This window comes from Oncorhynchus mykiss, chromosome 7 (genome assembly GCF_013265735.2).
Source record: "Oncorhynchus mykiss isolate Arlee chromosome 7, USDA_OmykA_1.1, whole genome shotgun sequence".
In the NCBI taxonomy this organism is placed as follows: domain Eukaryota; kingdom Metazoa; phylum Chordata; class Actinopteri; order Salmoniformes; family Salmonidae; genus Oncorhynchus; species Oncorhynchus mykiss.
The window spans coordinates 13,787,008-13,809,018 of record NC_048571.1 but is presented as its reverse complement, the minus strand read 5'-3'; the positions used below and the strand labels follow the sequence as shown (position 1 = coordinate 13,809,018).

The 22,011-nt window shown below is 42.7% G+C and overlaps 1 protein-coding gene across 6 annotated transcripts in view; it reads right to left on the bottom strand.

Annotated features, from left to right (window-relative positions):
- Nucleotides 1-2,975: 2,975 nt before the first annotated feature.
- LOC110527351 (probable phospholipid-transporting ATPase IH) overlaps nt 2,976-22,011 on the bottom strand; it is a 91,393-nt gene continuing 72,357 nt past the window's right edge. The window contains exons 24-30 of one of the 6 annotated variants that reach the window (XM_036982645.1): nt 18,428-18,563; nt 17,660-17,683; nt 16,096-16,161; nt 14,071-14,174; nt 13,725-13,890; nt 5,329-5,435; nt 2,976-4,436 (exon numbers count right to left, since the gene is read on the bottom strand). In XM_036982645.1, coding sequence (XP_036838540.1) covers nt 4,385-4,436; nt 5,329-5,435; nt 13,725-13,890; nt 14,071-14,174; nt 16,096-16,161; nt 17,660-17,683; nt 18,428-18,563 — 655 coding nt within the window. In that variant the 3' untranslated portion in view covers nt 2,976-4,384. Of the gene's footprint in view, nt 5,436-6,543; nt 6,650-6,940; nt 7,039-13,724; nt 13,891-14,070; nt 14,175-16,095; nt 16,162-17,659; nt 17,684-18,427; nt 18,564-22,011 lie in introns of those variants that run through there. The other 5 variants (XM_036982646.1, XM_036982648.1, XM_036982643.1 and 2 more) reach the window with 5 other exon arrangements.

Genomic DNA, 22,011 nt, shown 5'->3' with positions numbered 1-22,011 from the left:
TTCATTCATTATTTGTAAACCTTGTCATAGCAATGTCCAGTGTTATAGTTCTGACTGTGGTGTAATGTCCAGTGTTATAGTTCTGACTGTGGTGTAATGTCCAGTGTTATAGTTCTGACTCTGGTGTAATGTCCAGTGTTATAGTTCTGACTGTGGTGTAATGTCCAGTGTTATAGTTCTGACTGTGGTGTAATGTCCAGTGTTATAGTTCTGACTGTGGTGTAATGTCCAGTGTTATAGTTCTGACTGTGGTGTAATGTCCAGTGTTATAGTTCTGACTGTGGTGTAATGTCCAGTGTTATAGTTCTGACTGTGGTGTAATGTCCAGTGTTATAGTTCTGACTGTGGTGTAATGTCCAGTGTTATAGTTCTGACTGTGGTGTAATGTCCAGTGTTATAGTTCTGACTGTGGTGTAATGTCCAGTGTTATAGTTCTGACTCTGGTGTAATGTCCAGTGTTATAGTTCTGACTGTGGTGTAATGTCCAGTGTTATAGTTCTGACTGTGGTGTAATGTCCAGTGTTATAGTTCTGACTGTGGTGTAATGTCCAGTGTTATAGTTCTGACTGTGGTGTAATGTCCAGTGTTATAGTTCTGACTGTGGTGTAATGTCCAGTGTTATAGTTCTGACTGTGGTGTAATGTCCAGTGTTATAGTTCTGACTGTGGTGTAATGTCCAGTGTTATAGTTCTGACTGTGGTGTAATGTCCAGTGTTATAGTTCTGACTCTGGTGTAATGTCCAGTGTTATAGTTCTGACTGTGGTGTAATGTCCAGTGTTATAGTTCTGACTGTGGTGTAATGTCCAGTGTTATAGTTCTGACTGTGGTGTAATGTCCAGTGTTATAGTTCTGACTGTGGTGTAATGTCCAGTGTTATAGTTCTGACTGTGGTGTAATGTCCAGTGTTATAGTTCTGACTGTGGTGTAATGTCCAGTGTTATAGTTCTGACTCTGGTGTAATGTCCAGTGTTATAGTTCTGACTGTGGTGTAATGTCCAGTGTTATAGTTCTGACTGTGGTGTAATGTCCAGTGTTATAGTTCTGACTGTGGTGTAATGTCCAGTATTATAGTTCTGACTGTGGTGTAATGTCCAGTGTTATAGTTCTGACTGTGGTGTAATGTCCAGTGTTATAGTTCTGACTCTGGTGTAATGTCCAGTGTTATAGTTCTGACTGTGGTGTAATGTCCAGTGTTATAGTTCTGACTGTGGTGTAATGTCCAGTGTTATAGTTCTGACTGTGGTGTAATGTCCAGTGTTATAGTTCTGACTCTGGTGTAATGTCCAGTGTTATAGTTCTGACTGTGGTGTAATGTCCAGTGTTATAGTTCTGACTGTGGTGTAATGTCCAGTGTTATAGTTCTGACTGTGGTGTAATGTCCAGTGTTATAGTTCTGACTGTGGTGTAATGTCCAGTGTTATAGTTCTGACTGTGGTGTAATGTCCAGTGTTATAGTTCTGACTGTGGTGTAATGTCCAGTGTTATAGTTCTGACTGTGGTGTAATGTCCAGTGTTATAGTTCTGACTCTGGTGTAATGTCCAGTGTTATAGTTCTGACTGTGGTGTAATGTCCAGTGTTATAGTTCTGACTGTGGTGTAATGTCCAGTGTTATAGTTCTGACTGTGGTGTAATGTCCAGTGTTATAGTTCTGACTCTGGTGTAATGTCCAGTGTTATAGTTCTGACTGTGGTGTAATGTCCAGTGTTATAGTTCTGACTGTGGTGTAATGTCCAGTGTTATAGTTCTGACTGTGGTGTAATGTCCAGTGTTATAGTTCTGACTGTGGTGTAATGTCCAGTGTTATAGTTCTGACTGTGGTGTAATGTCCAGTGTTATAGTTCTGACTGTGGTGTAATGTCCAGTGTTATAGTTCTGACTGTGGTGTAATGTCCAGTGTTATAGTTCTGACTCTGGTGTAATGTCCAGTGTTATAGTTCTGACTCTGGTGTAATGTCCAGTGTTATAGTTCTGACTCTGGTGTAATGTCCAGTGTTATAGTTCTGACTGTGGTGTAATGTCCAGTGTTATAGTTCTGACTGTGGTGTAATGTCCAGTGTTATAGTTCTGACTGCGGTGTAATGTCCAGTGTTATAGTTCTGACTGTGGTGTAATGTCCAGTGTTATAGTTCTGACTCTGGTGTAATGTCCAGTGTTATAGTTCTGACTGTGGTGTAATGTCCAGTGTTATAGTTCTGACTGTGGTGTAATGTCCAGTGTTATAGTTCTGACTGTGGTGTAATGTCCAGTGTTATAGTTCTGACTGCGGTGTAATGTCCAGTGTTATAGTTCTGACTGTGGTGTAATGTCCAGTGTTATAGTTCTGACTCTGGTGTAATGTCCAGTGTTATAGTTCTGACTGTGGTGTAATGTCCAGTGTTATAGTTCTGACTCTGGTGTAATGTCCAGTGTTATAGTTCTGACTGTGGTGTAATGTCCAGTGTTATAGTTCTGACTGTGGTGTAATGTCCAGTGTTATAGTTCTGACTGTGGTGTAATGTCCAGTGTTATAGTTCTGACTGTGGTGTAATGTCCAGTGTTATAGTTCTGACTGTGGTGTAATGTCCAGTGTTATAGTTCTGACTCTGGTGTAATGTCCAGTGTTATAGTTCTGACTGTGGTGTAATGTCCAGTGTTATAGTTCTGACTCTGGTGTAATGTCCAGTGTTATAGTTCTGACTGTGGTGTAATGTCCAGTGTTATAGTTCTGACTCTGGTGTAATGTCCAGTGTTATAGTTCTGACTGTGGTGTAATGTCCAGTGTTATAGTTCTGACTGTGGTATAATGTCCAGTGTTATAGTTCTGACTCTGGTGTAATGTCCAGTGTTATAGTTCTGACTGTGGTGTAATGTCCAGTGTTATAGTTCTGACTCTGGTGTAATGTCCAGTGTTATAGTTCTGACTGTGGTGTAATGTCCAGTGTTATAGTTCTGACTGTGGTGTAATGTCCAGTGTTATAGTTCTGACTCTGGTGTAATGTCCAGTGTTATAGTTCTGACTGTGGTGTAATGTCCAGTGTTATAGTTCTGACTGTGGTGTAATGTCCAGTGTTATAGTTCTGACTCTGGTGTAATGTCCAGTGTTATAGTTCTGACTGTGGTATAATGTTTAGTGTCTTTACATTTCAGTGAAGATTCATAATACCACCTAATAACAGACGGCCATCTTAAATATCATTGCTGCTTTCAATGAAACAGATATCTGCACACACACACACACACACACACACACACACACACACTGTGTATTACAACATCCCTTTCTATATATGGGACATCAATATACTTTTGTTCCTCTTGGTTTGAACAGATCCCACAATGCACCACAGGACCACAAGAAATCTAAATGTGTCTAGAAAAACCTTGGTTTTGGTACAGTCCCCCCTCCATCTCCCTTTCTCGTTCTCTCTCTCCTTACACCCACCACACAGACTGTGTTCTTAGGAGACGGATGGAGGGATGCATGACCGGATGAAGGAGTGAATGGATGAATGGATGAGAGGAGGAGTGGAGGATGAGAGGAGGCGGCAGTGAGGAGGAGGAGATGTAGTGAGGCTCGAGAGGACAGATCCACACGAGCATCACTTCAAAAGGAACAAGTGGAGAAATGGTAGAGGTAAAAAAAACACATGAAGAAAGAAAATGAAACATAAAAGCATCAGAGAGGATCTGAGGGAGGGAGAGAGCACACATTGACAGATGAGATGTTAAGACCCCTGACAGACTCTTGTGATAGAATTATAACACACTTATAACACCTTCATGAGGCTCTCACGCATCGTGTGAGACTTCTATGGGTATGTTCTATATTATTTATGCCAAAGGACAGAGCAAAGCAGCTGAGCATAATGTCTACATTCTACATGTTGTATTTCTGTAACAGAGATCCACTGCTCTTTAAAGGCTTCAGATCTGAGTGTGAGAGATGTTAGATATCTACATGGACAACGTTAAAGCCCAGAAACAAAGTAGGTTCTCTCTCCTATCTAATACTGTCCACCTTCCTCTGTCCCACCCAGTCTCAGTGTAAGGCAATAACCAGCAAGGCAAGCCATTGAAAAAGTATTTTCTGAGCCTTTGGTTCCAGACTACTGTGTATTTCAAAGGAAACACTGTGTAGATGTTAAGGCGGAAAAGGATTCCCATGCATACTGGTTTCCCACTGTGGGTCCTTAGCACTACGTGAGGCAGGATGCCTCAGCTTCCATGTCAGGAAATGGGACGGTTACAAGGGGGAATGGAGGTATAATCACATCACTCCACAGTAGACACAAGGACAGTCTATGACACGGGATGCTACACACACAGAACTGTCTCTAGTCCAGTAGAGATAAACCACTATCACGGCCTAGCCACTTACAACTGAACTGGAAAAGACTAGTGTCTTATGGGGTGTTCCTGGATAAGAGATATGCACAGAGGCAACACCAGTTTGTTCTATAGAGCAGGACAGAAAGAGAGAGGAAGAGAGGAAAAGACAAGACAAAAGAAAAACAGGAAAGTGTGGTCAGTTAAAGCACATGCAATACCTCTGAACATCTTCCATTCATACTGGGCATCCCTGCTTTATGACACTTCAAATGACACCATCACTGACAGACAGTTGACAGTCGGCAGGGAGATACGGGGGAGTGACATCCTTCATGACAAACACTTTAAATGACATCATCACTGACAGAGAGTTGACAGTCGGCAGGGAGATAAGGGGGAGTGACATCCTTCATGACAAACACTTTAAATGACCACATCACTGACAGACAGTTGACAGACAGATACGGGGGAGTGACACACACACACACACACACACACACACACACACACACACACACACACACTGCAGGGTGGGTCTGAGGGTTCGGACCCACAGTAGACATTAATGGGTGGAGCCAAGGCCCTTTCCACCAATCCACAGGCACTGCTTGCCTGGAGCCAAGTCTGTTCAGTTCACTCAGCTCCTTGTGCTAACACAACACAGCAGTAGGACTGTGGATCATGTGGATCGTCCTTCTGTGTGTATTTGGTGTTTGTTTGCTTTTTCACAATGACATTGGTAACTGTGCGCGTCTAGATTAAGTATCTATTGTCTAGAGGACAGATTGTTCCAGTGGTCAATTGCTCAACACTGAAATCTTGGTCTAGACTTCCAGTCTAAATCAGACTAAACTCCATTCTAGACTACACCGAGGTCTCAGGCCCTGCCCCATTGTTGGCATAGCCAGCCCCAGAGTGACGGGAGTTGCCGGCGAATCGGAGGAGTGGGGTGAAAGTGCAGTAGTCGGGCCCGCCCCTCCAGTGGGTGAACATTAGTTTTTTGGTGAAGGGTTCAGACCTTCTGGGAATGGGGTTCTGGTGGTCGGCCCTCCTGCGCGTGGGCGCGTGGAGAGATGCCAGCGGGGTGAACTCCGATAGCTGGCCGTTATACAGCTTGTCTGCATTCTGTAAGGGAGGGATGGAGAGATGGGAGGAGAGAGAGGAAAGAGGGAGAGAACAGAGGAGTTATTATCTGGATCAAGGGAAGTGGTAGCCAATTCAGGTCCTCAAAGGTGTGGTGTGTGAAGGGTTTTGTTCCAGCCCAGCATTAACCTGATTCAACCATTTCAACTTATCGTGGTCTTTCATTTAAAAAACATTTTATTTAATCCAGTGTGTCTAAACTGGGTAGGAACAAAAGCCTGCATACGACACTCTGCTGTCTGCCAGAACCAGGATTGACCACATGGTGGACCCAGAAGACGACAAACCCCACCACTACCCCTACCCCAAAACCACATCAACACAAACACACCAGACCCTGTTAGCAAAAGATGTCAGGGAGCAAAACATAAGCAAACTGAAGAAGTGAACGGTCGGTCAAAGCATGCAGCATGTCCTCAGAGAACATCAAGGTGAATACGGCTGTTCAGTCTCAGACAAACACTCTGCCGAGCTTAAAACTGGATTCACTAAACATCAATCAAACCTATTGTGGATTGGTGAAAGCGAGATTCTAAACCCCGGTTTCACCTATCCAGCCATACACAATTCAGTGCTTACTACCTCTAGGTGGAGGAACAAATTCAGGATGTATTCGAAATGTATAGGAACAGGGCCCAAGCCAGACCATATGGTGTTAGGCAGGGGAGGGAGATCCTAGCAGTATGAGCCTTCTGCTTAACTCAGTTGGGACTTTGGGATAGATTGAGAATTGGTCTGGTCAGGACAGGAGTCTAGCCTCACAGGCTAAACAGACGGACTACATGGTTTAATTAAGGAGAGGTCTGGCCCAGAGACTTAGTACACTACAGGGGAGCCACGCATCTCTTGACATCCTACTCATTTAGCTGATGCCGATTGTGTTACCTTGAGCTCGTTACTACACACAGACTGCAGTACCTTCTGTAAACACTGGAGGGGGTAAGTGCTCTACTTTAAAATAGTACAGCCCTTCACCCCACTCTTCACACAGCCCTTCACCCCACTCTTCACCCCACTCTTCACACAGCCCTTCACCCCACTCTTCACCCCACTTTTCACCGCACACAGAGTCGGTCCCTCCTGTCTTTACCGTGGTGAGGCTAGGTCTCTGAGGTGGACAGGGCAACCCCCCCATCTAGCAGGGAGTCCCGGCTGTAGGTCATAACTCCATCAAAGTTTCTATCAGCCCTCATTCGCTGTGGACAGCAAGATACACACGCTCAACATAGACAGATCTGCACAAACACACACACACCAAGACTGACACTTGCCATTTTGAAGGGGCTTCAAATATCTGTTTCATGTCAGATACGTTGTTTCTGTATTTATGAATGAGCATTCTAACCAACGCTCTTTCAAAGTACACTTAATGCACGGCATGGACATGCAAGTCAACAGGCACCTGTAAGCATTCACCACTACATGTCCATGCAGAGACACAGAGGGAGGAGAGGGCATGCGGATAGGTTGAGAGAGGGTCACCTGACCTCCTAGTCAGGTAGTTGGGTTAGAAACTGAGTCTGCTTGAAGTCTGGGAGAGCATAAAGATGGTGGACTGCTCAGAGGTAAGACATGGCCGCTTTGTCTGCCGTTCCCAAGGAGACAGGTCAGAGGGGTCAGAGGGTAGAGGTTAAAGGTCACACAGACCAGTAGAGAGGGCAGGCAGGGACAGAGGAGAGGAGAGAAGGGTTAAAAGGAACACTTTGTATCTTAAAAAACACTTGATGTTCACCATCAATCACTATTTCAGGAAGAGGAATTAGAAGGGTGTTGGAAGCTCTTCCGGGTCATGGGGAGGTGAACCGAGGTCAGTAGAGACAAATGGCTCATTCAGTAGTGAGAGAAATGACAGAAATACAACTCTCAGCCTTTCAGAATGGGTAACAGGTTATACAGTGTTTCCCTCCAGATGAGTTGTTTGAGAAGAAGAAGTGAACACTACACACTGATTCAACAGCTCACTTACTTGAAGAAGACCTGGAATATATCCACAGGCAGCATACAGCTAAAGTCACGGTATACATATGATATACCATATATACAGAATGCACATTTAATCCTCTGATTTTAAACATACAACCAAGAGTGTGTATTAGAGGTCGACCGATTAATCGGAATGGCCGATTAATTAGGGACGATTTCAAGTTTTCATAACAATCGGAAAACGGTATTTTTGGGCGCCGATTTGCCGATAAAAAAAAATATATATATATATATTTTTTTTACACACCTTTATTTAATCTTTATTTAACTAGGCAAGTCAGTTAAGAACACTTTCTTATTTTCAATGACGGGCTAGGAACGATGGGTTAACTGCCTCGTTCAGGCGCAGAATGACAGATTTTCACCTTGTCAGCTCTGGGGATCCAATCTTGCAAGTTAACAGTTAACTAGTCCAACGCAATAACGACCATTGCACTCCACAAGGAGACTGACTGCCTGTTACGCGAATGCAGTAAGCCAAGGTAAATTGCTAGTTGGCATTAAACTTATCTTATGAAAAACAATCAATCATTCATAATCACTAGTTAACTACACTCATCTTCGATCCAAGATCGCATAGCAGTTCAGACGTCTTTTGTCCTCGTCTTGTCGTGTCCTGTATATATATATATTTACAACTTTTTTTCACATACATTTTATTTTTATTTTCCATCAACTCATCTTCTAAACACTCTCCTGCAACCAGCCTCACCAATTTATATTTATAAAAAAGTATTATTTACCTCAGATCTGCAATCCTTCAGGAAGCTAGCCAGAAACTCCAGGAGGCTGGCCAGAAACTAGCCAGAAGCTAGCCAGGAGCTAGCCCAGAAGCTAATCAGAAGCTAACCACGGTTTGTGGTCATCGGCTGTCCTTTAGCTCGAAAATCTATCGAAAATCTATCGCCAGTTTTGTACGGCGCAGCGCGGCTCGGAACGGAACATACCGGACCAATTTTTCTCTCCATGTCCCTGGATTTCAACTGCTCTCTGGACATTCATACCCGGATCTCACAGCTAGCTAGCTGCTATCCGTGTGACAGTCGGCTTTCGTCGATTCCGGAGCAAACATCGATTGTTCCGGTGCTAGCCAGCTCCGTCAATCACGCCTGAGTTCCATCATTCACTCCTGGGCTGCAGTCACCTATCCGGACCCGTTTCACTGCCTACGCGGAGCCCCACCGGGCCTTCACAACCGGACTGCCGACGTTATCTACCTGAAGGAGATCCGGCTGGCTCCTCTGTCGCGACGTTACCGGAACGCCCATCTGCGGCCCGCTAACCGTTAGCTGTCTTTCCGGCTGCTATCTGAATAGACAATCGGACAATTTATTTATTTGAATTATTATGTTTTCTTCTCGGGCCTCTATAACTATATCTATTGTTCTTATTTTTGTTGTTGTGTGATTTGGATTAATCCCCTCTACCACACGGAACCCCACTAATCTACTGACCGAACGCAAGAGGTGGCTAACAACAGACTCCATCCTATGCTAGCTTGCTACCGGTTGGCTTGGCTAGCTGTCTAAATCGCCGTGACCCTAAACCAACCTCTCCACTCACTGGACCCTTTTGATCACTCGACTAAGCATGCCTCTCCTTAATGTCAATATGTCTTGTCCATTGCTGTTCTGGTTAGTGTTTATTGGCTTATTTCACTGTAGAGCCTCTAGTCCTGCTCACTATACCTTATCCAACCTATTAGTTCCACCACCCACACATGCAATGACATCTCCTGGTTTCAATGATGTTTCTAGAGACAATATCTCTCTCTTCATCACTCATTACCTAGGTTTACCTCCACTGTATTCACATCCTACCTTACCTTTGTCTGTACATTATACCTTGATGCTATTTTATCGCCCCCAGAAACCTCCTTTTACTCTCTGTTCCAGACGTTCTAGACGACCAATTCTTATTGCTTTTAGTCGCACCCTTATTCTACTCCTCCTATGTTCCTCTGGCGATGTAGAGGTGAATCCAGGCCCTGCAGTGCCTAGCTCCACTCCTATTCCCCAGGCGCTCTCTTTTGACGACTTCTGTAACCGTAATAGCCTTGGTTTCATGCATGTTAACATTAGAAGCCTCCTCCCTAAGTTTGTTCTATTCACTGCTTTAGCACACTCTGCCAACCCGGATGTTCTAGCTGTGTCTGAATCCTGGCTTAGGAAGACCACCAAAAATTCAGACATTTTAATTCCAAACTACAACATTTTCAGACAAGATAGAACTGCCAAAGGGGGCGGTGTTGCAATCTACTGCAAAGATAGCCTGCAGAGTTCTGTCCTACTATCCAGGTCTGTACCCAAACAATTTGAACTTCTACTTTTAAAAATCCACCTTTCTAAAAACAAGTCTCTCACCGTTGCCGCCTGCTATAGACCACCCTCTGCCCCCAGCTGTGCTCTGGACACCATATGTGAACTGATTGCCCCCCATCTATCTTCAGAGCTCGTGCTGCTAGGCGACCTAAACTGGAACATGCTTAACACCCCAGCCATCCTACAATCTAAACTTGATGCCCTGAATCTCACACAAATTATCAATGAACCTACCAGGTACCTCCCCAAAGCCTTAAACACGGGCACCCTCATAGATATCATCCTAACCAACTTCCCCTCTAAATACACCTCTGCTGTCTTCAACCAAGATCTCAGCGATCACTGCCTCATTGCCTGCATCCGTAATGGGTCAGCGGTCAAACGACCTCCTCTCATCACTGTAAAACGCTCCCTTAAACACTTCAGCGAGCAGGCCTTTCTAATCGACCTGGCCGGGGTATCCTGGAAGGATATTGACCTCATCCCGTCAGTAGAGGATGCCTGGATATTTTTTTAAAATGCCTTCCTAACCATCTTAAATAAACATGCCCCATTCAAGAAATTTAGAACCAGGAACAGATATAGCCCTTGGTTCTCCCCAGACCTGACTGCCCTTAATCAACACAAAAACGTCCTATGGCGTTCTGCATTAGCATCGAACAGCCCCCGTGATATGCAGCTGTTCAGGGAAGCTAGAAACCATTATACACAGGCAGTTAGAAAAGCCAAGGCTAGCTTTTTCAAGCAGAAATTTGCTTCTTGCAACACTAACTCAAAAAAGTTCTGGGACACTGTAAAGTCCATGGAGAATAAGAACACCTCCTCCCAGCTGCCCACTGCACTGAAGATAGGAAACACTGTCACCACTGATAAATCCACCATAATTGAAAATTTCAATAAGCATTTTTCTACTGCTGGCCATGCTTTCCACCTGGCTACTCCTACCCCTGTCAACAGCACTGCACCCCCAACAGCAACTCGCCCAAGCCTTCCCCATTTCTCCTTCTCCCAAATCCATTCAGCTGATGTTCTGAAAGAGCTGCAAACTCTGGACCCCTACAAATCAGCCGGGCTAGACAATCTGGACCCTTTCTTTCTAAAATGATCTGCCGAAATTGTTGCCACCCCTATTACTAGCCTGTTCAACCTCTCTTTCGTGTCGTCTGAGATTCCCAAAGATTGGAAAGCAGCTGCGGTCATCCCCCTCTTCAAAGGGGGGGACACTCTTGACCCAAACTGCTACAGACCTATATCTATCCTACCATGCCTTTCTAAGGTCTTCGAAAGCCAAGTCAACAAACAGATTACCGACCATTTTGAATCTCACCATACCTTCTCTGCTATGCAATCTGGTTTCAGAGCTGGTCATGGGTGCACCTCAGCCACGCTCAAGGTCCTAAACGATATCTTAACCGCCATCGATAAGAAACATTACTGTGCAGCCGTATTCATTGATCTGGCCAAGGCTTTCGACTCTGTCAATCACCACATCCTCATCGGCAGACTCAACAGCCTTGGTTTCTCAAATGATTGCCTCGCCTGGTTCACCAACTACTTCTCTGATAGAGTTCAGTGTGTCAAATCTGAGGGTCTGTTGTCCGGACCTCTGGCAGTCTCTATGGGGGTGCCACAGGGTTCAATTCTTGGACCGACTCTCTTCTCTGTATACATCAATGAGGTCGCTCTTGCTGCTGGTGAGTCTCTGATCCACCTCTACGCAGACGACACCATTCTGTATACTTCCGGCCCTTCTTTGGACACTGTGTTAACAACCCTCCAGGCAAGCTTCAATGCCATACAACTCTCCTTCCGTGGCCTCCAACTGCTCTTAAATACAAGTAAAACTAAATGCATGCTCTTCAACCGATCACTACCTGCACCTACCCGCCTGTCCAACATCACTACTCTGGACGGCTCTGACTTAGAATACGTGGACAACTACAAATACTTAGGTGTCTGGTTAGACTGTAAACTCTCCTTCCAGACCCATATCAAACATCTCCAATCCAAAGTTAAATCTAGAATTGGCTTCCTATTTCGCAACAAAGCATCCTTCACTCATGCTGCCAAACATACCCTTGTAAAACTGACCATCCTACCAATCCTCGACTTTGGCGATGTAATTTACAAAATAGCCTCCAATACCCTACTCAACAAACTGGATGCAGTCTATCACAGTGCAATCCGTTTTGTCACCAAAGCCCCATATACTACCCACCATTGCGACCTGTACGCTCTCGTTGGCTGGCCCTCGCTTCATACTCGTCGCCAAACCCACTGGCTCCATGTCATCTACAAGACCCTGCTAGGTAAAGTCCCCCCTTATCTCAGCTCGCTGGTCACCATAGCATCTCCCACCTGTAGCACACGCTCCAGCAGGTATATCTCTCTAGTCACCCCCAAAACCAATTCTTTCTTTGGCCGTCTCTCTTTCCAGTTCTCTGCTGCCAATGACTGGAACGAACTACAAAAATCTCTGAAACTGGAAACACTTATCTCCCTCACTAGCTTTAAGCACCAACTGTCAGAGCAGCTCACAGATTACTGCACCTGTACATAGCCCACATATAATTTAGCCCTATCAACTACCTCTTTCCCAACTGTATTTAATTTATTTATTTATTTTGCTCCTTTGCACCCCATTATTTTTATTTCTACTTTGCACATTCTTCCATTGCAAAACTACCATTCCAGTGTTTTACTTGCTATATTGTATTTACCTTGCCACCAAGGCCTTTTTTTGCCTTTACCTCCCTTCTCACCTCATTTGCTCACATTGTATATAGACTTGTTTATACTTTATTATTGACTGTATGTTTGTTTTACTCCATGTGTAACTCTGTGTTGTTGTATCTGTCGAACTGCTTTGCTTTATCTTGGCCAGGTCGCAATTGTAAATGAGAACTTGTTCTCAACTCGCCTACCTGGTTAAATAAAGGTAAAATAAAAAATAAATAAATAAATAAACACATGGTTGATGATATTACTAGTGTATCTAGCGTGTCCTGCTTTGCGTATAATCTGACTGAGCATACAAGCATACAAGTATTTAAGCATCTGAATGAGCGGTGCGCGTAAACATTCATTCAAACAGCACTTTTGTGCGTTTTGCCAGCAGCTCTTCGTTGTGCGTTAAACTTATCTCATGGTGCTGTTTATGACGTCAAGCCTATCAACTCCCGAGATGAGGCTGGTGTAACCGAAGTGAAATGGCTGGCTAGTTAGCGTGCGCTAATAGCGTTTCAAACGTCACTCACTCTGAGCCTTGGGGTGGTTGTTTCCCTTGCTCTGCATGGGTAACGCTGCTTCGATGGTGGCTGTTGTCGTTGTGTTGCTGGTTCGAGCCCAGGGAGGAGCGAGGAGAGGGACGGAAGCTATACTGTTACACTGGCAATACTAAAGTGCCTATAAGAACATCCAATAGTCAAAGGTTAATCAAATACAAATGGTATAGAGGGAAATAGTCCTATAATTCCTATAATAACTACAACCTAAAACTTCTTACCTGGGAATATTGAAGACTCATGTTAAAAGGAACCACCAGCTTTCATATGTTCTCATGTTCTGAGCAAGGAACTGAAACGTTAGCTTTCTTACATGGCACATATTGCACTTTTACTTTCTTCTCCAACACTTTGTTTTTGCATTATTTAAACCAAATTGAACATGCTTCATTATTTACTTGAGGATAAATTGATTTTATTGATGTATTATTTTAAGTTAAAATAAGTGTTCATTCAGTATTGTTGTAATTGTCATTATTACAAATACATTTTTTTAATTAAATTGGCCGATTAATCGGTATCGGCTTTTTTGGTCCTCCAATAATCCGTATTGGCGTTGAAAAATCATAATCGGTCGACCTCTAGTGTGTATGCAAATGTAAGCATGTACTTCTGTGCATAATGTGTGCGTGTGTGTGTGTGTGTGTGTATGTGTTTGTGTGTGTGTGTGTGTGTTCGCCCACCTGGATGCGTTCTGTGGTGGTGGGCCACAGGGCCCTGCAGATGACCTTCTTGACCACGTCAGGCAGCAAACTGATGACGATGAGCAGGATGATGCTGAGCCAGGCCGGACCGCTGGACAACATCTGAATAAACACATAGTACATTCTCTGGTAGTTCAGGAAGGGCCTGGGGAGAGGAGAGAGGATCTAGTTATTATACATCTAGAACCTCTCAATGAACACATATTACAACCGAGAAGACAAGATCTATTTCACCTATATCTATGTTTATAAAATCTGCATAAACACATAGTACTTCCCCTGGTAACATGGAGAACAGAAAACAATAAGATATGCTAATACATACCAAATGATGCCTCCCCAAAGCAGAGAGAAGATGACGAAGAAAAGCAGCGAGCCCCAGATGACAAAGTGGTTGATCCACGTCCAGTAGTGTGTGTCCAGGGCGAGCTGTGAGATGGAGAGAGACAGAGAGAGACACAGAGACAGAAAGAGAGACAGAAAAAAAGAGACAGAAAGAAAGAGAGACAGAAAGAAAGAGAGACAGAAAGAAAGAGAGACAGAAAGAAAGAAAGAGAGACAGAAAGAAAGAAAGAAAGAGAGACAGAAAGAAAGAAAGAAAGAAAGAAAGAGAGAGAGAGAGAGAGAGAGAGAAAGAGGGGGAGAGAGAGAGAGAGAGAAAGAGAAAGAGGGGGAGAGAGAGAGAGACAGAAAGAGAGAGAGACAGAAAGAGAGGTGGAGAAAGACCATCGACTGGTAATTAATTCAAAACAATAGAATTCACTCTAATATCGAGTCCCTTTAACATCTAGCATAAAGTAGTGCCTTAGAGGTAGTGATGAGTAGGATTTTACTGTAAAGTAGTGCCTTAGCGGTGGTGATGAGTAGGACGTTACTGTAAAGTAGTGCCTTAGCGGTGGTGATGAGTAGGATGTTACTGTAAAGTAGTGCCTTAGAGGTAGTGATGAGTAGGACGTTACTGTAAAGTAGTGCCTTAGCGGTGGTGATGAGTAGGAGGTTACTGTAAAGTAGTGCCTTAGAGGTAGTGATGAGTAGGATGTTACTGTAAAGTAGTGCCTTAGAGGTAGTGATGAGTAGGATGTTACTGTAAAGTAGTGCCTTAGAGGTAGTGATGAGTAGGATTTTACTGTAAAGTAGTGCCTTAGCGGTGGTGATGAGTAGGACGTTACTGTAAAGTAGTGCCTTAGCGGTGGTGATGAGTAGGACGTTACTGTAAAGTAGTGCCTTAGCGGTGGTGATGGGTAGGGTGTTACTGTAAAGTAGTGCCTTAGCGGTGGTGATGAGTAGGACGTTACTGTAAAGTAGTGCCTTAGCGGTGGTGATGGGTAGGATGTTACTGTAAAGTAGTGCCTTAGCGGTGGTGATGAGTAGGAGGTTACTGTAAAGTAGTGCCTTAGCGGTGGTGATGGGTAGGGTGTTACTGTAAAGTAGTGCCTTAGAGGTAGTGATGAGTAGGATGTTACTGTAAAGTAGTGCCTTAGCGGTGGTGATGGGTAGGATGTTACTGTAAAGTAGTGCCTTAGCGGTGGTGATGAGTAGGAGGTTACTGTAAATTAGTGCCTTAGAGGTAGTGATGAGTAGGATGTTACTGTAAAGTAGTGCCTCAGCGGTAGTGATGAGTAGGATGTTAATGTAAAGTAGTGCCTTAGCGGTGGTGATGAGTAGGATGTTACTGTAAAGTAGTGCCTTAGCGGTGGTGATGGGTAGGACGTTACTGTAAAGTAGTGCCTTAGCGGTGGTGATGGATAGGAGGTTACTGTAAATTAGTGCCTTAGCGGTGGTGATGGGTAGGGTGTTACTGTAAAGTAGTGCCTTAGCGGTGGTGATGAGTAGGAGGTTACTGTAAATTAGTGCCTTAGCGGTGGTGATGGGTAGGGTGTTACTGTAAAGTAGTGCCTTAGCGGTGGTGATGAGTAGGATGTTACTGTAAAGTAGTGCCTTAGAGGTAGTGATGAGTAGGACGTTACTGTAAAGTAGTGCCTCAGCGGTAGTGATGAGTAGGATGTTACTGTAAAGTAGTGCCTTAGTGGTGGTGATGGGTAGGATGTTACTGTAAAGTAGTGCCTTAGCGGTGGTGATGAGTAGGAGGTTACTGTAAATTAGTGCCTTAGCGGTGGTGATGGGTAGGATGTTACTGTAAAGTAGTGCCTTAGTGGTGGTGATGGGTAGGATGTTACTGTAAAGTAGTGCCTTAGCGGTGGTGATGAGTAGGAGGTTACTGTAAATTAGTGCCTTAGCGGTGGTGATGGGTAGGATGTTACTGTAAAGTAGTGCCTTAGCGGTGGTGATGGGTAGGATGTTACTGTAAAGTAGTGCCTTAGCGGTAGTGATGGGTAGGATGTTACTGTACCTTTAAGGTGACTGTGAACACCAGCACAGTGAAGACCAGAGTCCCGAACGTCCAGTTACCGAACATCTGTGGAGAGGAAGGTATTACAGAGAGAAATCACACATTTAGACATGCAGCCATTTCAGAGGACAGTATGCTACTGTAATTACAGTCAGCCTGGACTAACTCACTTGCTTTGCATTACTACATATGTTTGTGGCTATGTTTAGCTTTTTAAATGAGCAATTATCCAGGATTAATCAATACAAAAATCACACAGTTTAGTTGTATTTTCCAGAGATGCTTTTTTCATTCAGTTATATGAAGTAAAACCAGTGCAGAGATGGAAAATGGATATTCAACTATTTTCAAGCTGCTTCAAACAACAACAATATGTGCACTATTTCTCTTAATTCTGTATTTAAAGTACAGAATAACCTGAAATGACCTACATGTGTCTATAAAATAAATATTCTTTACAAATAAAACATGTTCTGTACGTTCAAATAGCTTGTGATGTTGATGGAATGCTAATACCCAAACCAACGGTGATGAGGGTCAACAACATGAAGATACCTACCAACACATAAACCCACCTGCTTTCCTCAAGGGGCCTTAAAGGGGCAATTCCCCCCAATGTATGAATACACCTGACAAACTTTGACTGAGGGAGAATTATCCTTTTAACAGTCAAAATGAGCTGCTTCTTTAAAACTACTGCAAGGGCCAATGAAATGTAGTGATAGAAGAGAACCTTGAAAAACAGACTCCTTCTGTCTGTGTTGTTTATACTTCCTGTTTTCTTCCTTTCCTTTTTTCTGCCAAATATACCACCAAGACAATACGTTTGAGATAGAAGTCTAGTCAGCTCCACAGACGGTCATTTTGTTTTCCAACCTGACATGTCCTACACAACAATATCCGTCAAATGTACTTGGCCATTCATTTCCTTTGTCACATACTGTAGTCTATAGTGTACGGGTGGAACAGTGTGAACCCTGAGCTCTAATACCCTGATGCCTGACCCAGTCTTACAGTCTTCAGCCTTGCGTTCTGACAGGAGATGACATCTTAGAATAGGGGTAGCCAATCCTGGTCCTGGAGGGTCGCGGCGTGTACAGGCTTTTGTTCCAGCCCAGCTCTAACACACCAGATCAATTGTGTTATAGATCAATACCATTTGTTGATTATCTACAACAGGTGTGTTAAAGCTGGGCGGAAACAAAACCCTGACCTAAAGACTCAATATGAGCCGTTCCCTACCACCCACCATGGTGGATGTCTACTAGCAGAAACCACTGTTGTACCGGACACACAAACAACATGAGGAAGTCTGGACTACGGCAACTACACAACGAGACAAGAGTGGAGTTGGAGTATGGGTTTACTATTACTACACTGATATACCTACAGCTCATTGGCCTATACAGGCAGCAGGGGTTGGATATGAGGGGATACCTATTGGATGAGATGATGACGGGAGGTTTGGTTACGCAATGTGACGGGCAGTGGAGGGGGGGGGGGGTCGGGGAAACAGTCCAACTAAAACTAAACCAGGGTGACAGACAGATAGGGACAGGCTTACCATCTGTGTGTTGGTTGTCATTAGCTGAGGAGAGAACGAGAAGCATAAAGAACAAGCAACATAAAGGTAAGAGGAGAAGAAGAGGAGGAGGAAGAAGAGGAAGAAAATAACAGAAAGAACTGGAAGCCAGAAAACTAAAACATCTGATATTCAAAGGAAATAAAGCAAAAACAGGCAAATCAAAGCAATCCAACAGGTTAAAGTGATATAAAGGAAGAGATATAAAAGGAGAAACAGCACAGAGAAAGATGTCTGCAGACTCAACATGCTTTCCTTTCATAGATATGAATGGGAGATCCGGTCATGGTTTTATGCAAAGGATCACAGGTGAATCAGCAGGCCAGGAGATCTTATGTCATCCATTTACCTAAAATCACCACACCTTCCACAGACGACAGCTGTTCTGACTGAAGTTTTAGAATGTTGTTCACTAACATGAATTCAATGTCAAATGAACTCAAAGGTCCATGTTGAATTGTGGGTAAAAGCTGGGTCAAATGTACATTGATGACAATTACGCTTTCCACGTTGACGAAACGTGGAAACAACGTCGATCCAACCTGTGTGCGACCAGTGAACTCACTCATAACCCACAGTCACAATCAGCCACTCCACATCACAATCACTGGACACTCCTTCACGACAGGAACATAAACACTTGACATGGGCTTGGAGAAGTGCAGTATGATCAGACGATCATTATATACATCACACCAACATATACTCTTTAACGCAGTACTCCAGTAGCCACGGCGACGGTGTCTTTACCTGTCCGTTGCTGGTGAAGGTGCTGTTGTTGAACAGGAAGTAAGAACCAAAGAAGAAGACGACGGCGTCGAACACCCCCAGGAAGGTCCAGTAGATGAAAATGGGCCAACGCAGGAGAGAGTTCTTAGCTATGTCCCTGTAGAGAGGAAACATTACAGTACACATTATATACAGTAAATATAGGAGGGAGTTCTGAGCTATGTCCCTGTAGAGAGGAAACATTACAGTACACATTATATACAGTAAATATAGGAGGGAGTTCTGAGCTATGTCCCTGTAGAGAGGAAACATTACAGTACACATTATATACAGTAAATATAGGAGGGAGTTCTGAGCTATGTCCCTGTAGAGAGGAAACATTACAGTACACATTATATACAGTAAATATAGGAGGAAGTTCTGAGCTATGTCCCTGTAGAGAGGAAACATTACAGTACACATTATATACAGTAAATATAGGAGGGAGTTCTTAACTATGTCCCTGTAGAGAGGAAACATTACAGTACACATTATATACAGTAAATATAGGAGGGAGTTCTTAGCTATGTCCCTGTAGAGAGGAAACATTACAGTACACATTATATACAGTAAATATAGGAGGGAGTTCTTAACTATGTCCCCGTAGAGAGGAAACATTACAGTACACATTATATATAGTAAATATAGGAGGGAGTTCTTAACTATGTCCCTGTAGAGAGGAAACATTACAGTACACATTATATATAGTAAATATAGGAGGGAGTTCTTAACTATGTCCCTGTAGAGAGGAAACATTACAGTACACATTATATACAGTAAATATAGGAGGGAGTTCTTAACTATGTCCCCGTAGAGAGGAAACATTACAGTACACATTATATACAGTAAATATAGGAGGGAGTTCTTAACTATGTCCCTGTAGAGAGGAAACATTACAGTACACATTATATACAGTAAATATAGGAGGGAGTTCTTAACTATGTCCCTGTAGAGAGGAAACATTACAGTACACATTATATACAGTAAATATAGGAGGGAGTTCTTAACTATGTCCCTGTAGAGAGGAAACATTACAGTACACATTATATACAGTAAATATAGGAGGGAGTTCTTAACTATGTCCCTGTAGAGAGGAAACATTACAGTACACATTATATACAGTAAATATAGGAGGGAGTTCTTAACTATGTCCCTGTAGAGAGGAAACATTACAGTACACATTATATATAGTAAATATAGGAGGGAGTTCTTAACTATGTCCCTGTAGAGAGGAAACTATACAGTACACATTATATACAGTAACTATAGGAGGGAGTTCTGAGCTATGTCCCTGTAGAGAGGAAACATTACAGTACACATTATATACAGTAAATATAGGAGGGAGTTCTGAGCTATGTCCCTGTAGAGAGGAAACATTACAGTACACATTATATACAGTAAATATAGGAGGGAGTTCTGAGCTATGTCCCTGTAGAGAGGAAACATTACAGTACACATTATATACAGTAAATATAGGAGGGAGTTCTGAGCTATGTCCCTGTAGAGAGGAAACATTACAGTACACATTATATATAGTAAATATAGGAGGGAGTTCTTAACTATGTCCCTGTAGAGAGGAAACATTACAGTACACATTATATACAGTAAATATAGGAGGGAGTTCTTAACTATGTCCCCGTAGAGAGGAAACATTACAGTACACATTATATACAGTAAATATAGGAGGGAGTTCTTAACTATGTCCCCGTAGAGAGGAAACATTACAGTACACATTATATATAGTAAATATAGGAGGGAGTTCTTAACTATGTCCCTGTAGAGAGGAAACATTACAGTACACATTATATATAGTAAATATAGGAGGGAGTTCTTAACTATGTCCCTGTAGAGAGGAAACATTACAGTACACATTATATATAGTAAATATAGGAGGGAGTTCTTAACTATGTCCCTGTAGAGAGGAAACATTACAGTACACATTATATATAGTAAATATAGGAGGGAGTTCTTAACTATGTCCCTGTAGAGAGGAAACATTACAGTACACATTATATACAGTAAATATAGGAGGGAGTTCTTAACTATGTCCCCGTAGAGAGGAAACATTACAGTACACATTATATACAGTAAATATAGGAGGGAGTTCTTAACTATGTCCCTGTAGAGAGGAAACATTACAGTACACATTATATACAGTAAATATAGGAGGGAGTTCTTAACTATGTCCCTGTAGAGAGGAAACATTACAGTACACATTATATATAGTAAATATAGGAGGGAGTTCTTAACTATGTCCCTGTAGAGAGGAAACATTACAGTACACATTATATACAGTAAATATAGGAGGGAGTTCTGAGCTATGTCCCTGTAGAGAGGAAACATTACAGTACACATTATATACAGTAAATATAGGAGGGAGTTCTTAACTATGTCCCTGTAGAGAGGAAACATTACAGTACACATTATATACAGTAAATATAGGAGGGAGTTCTGAGCTATGTCCCTGTAGAGAGGAAACATTACAGTACACATTATATACAGTAAATATAGGAGGGAGTTCTTAACTATGTCCCTGTAGAGAGGAAACATTACAGTACACATTATATACAGTAAATATAGGAGGGAGTTCTTAACTATGTCCCTGTAGAGAGGAAACTATACGGTACACATAACGTAACTGTCGTTCTGCCCCTGAACAAGGAAGTTAACCCACTGTTCATAGGCCATCAATATGTTCTTAATTGACTTGCCTAGTTAAATAAAGGTAAAATAAAAAATAAATACAAATATACAGAAAATATAGGAGGGAGTTCGTAGCTATGTCCCTGTAGAGAGGAAACATTACAGTACACATTATATACAGTAAATATAGGAGGGAGTTCTGAGCTATGTCCCTGTAGAGAGGAAACATTACAGTACACATTATATACAGTAAATATAGGAGGGAGTTCTTAACTATGTCCCTGTAGAGAGGAAACATTACAGTACACATTATATACAGTAAATATAGGAGGGAGTTCTGAGCTATGTCCCTGTAGAGAGGAAACATTACAGTACACATTATATACAGTAAATATAGGAGGGAGTTCTTAACTATGTCCCCGTAGAGAGGAAACATTACAGTACACATTATATACAGAAAATATAGGAGGGAGTTCGTAGCTATGTCCCTGTAGAGAGGAGACAAGAGATCCATGTTATCTGATGACCAGACACCTGAGCATAATGCTTACATTACATTAGTCTATATACTATGTATTTTGGGATTTAATTAGATGGTTATGTATTCCCATTCATCTATAGATTCCTTTCAATTCATACTAATGTCTGACACATTTAGATTTTGGGGTGAATTGTCCCTTTAACCAGAATAATGCCAAGCTAACATCAATCTCACTTTCTATTAGTCTCCAGAGCTAAAACAGCATTCCTCCACCACAAACGTTAGCAAGGCAACATTGATTTAACAGTTAGCTGACAAATCCAGGCATGGAGGAATGACCTGACACCAGTCAGATGCCTTTCTGCCTGCTGCATTGTTAGTCTAAATTTTCCACACAATTACCCATAGGTAGCTAGCAGGAAAATGGACTATTGGTTGTCAC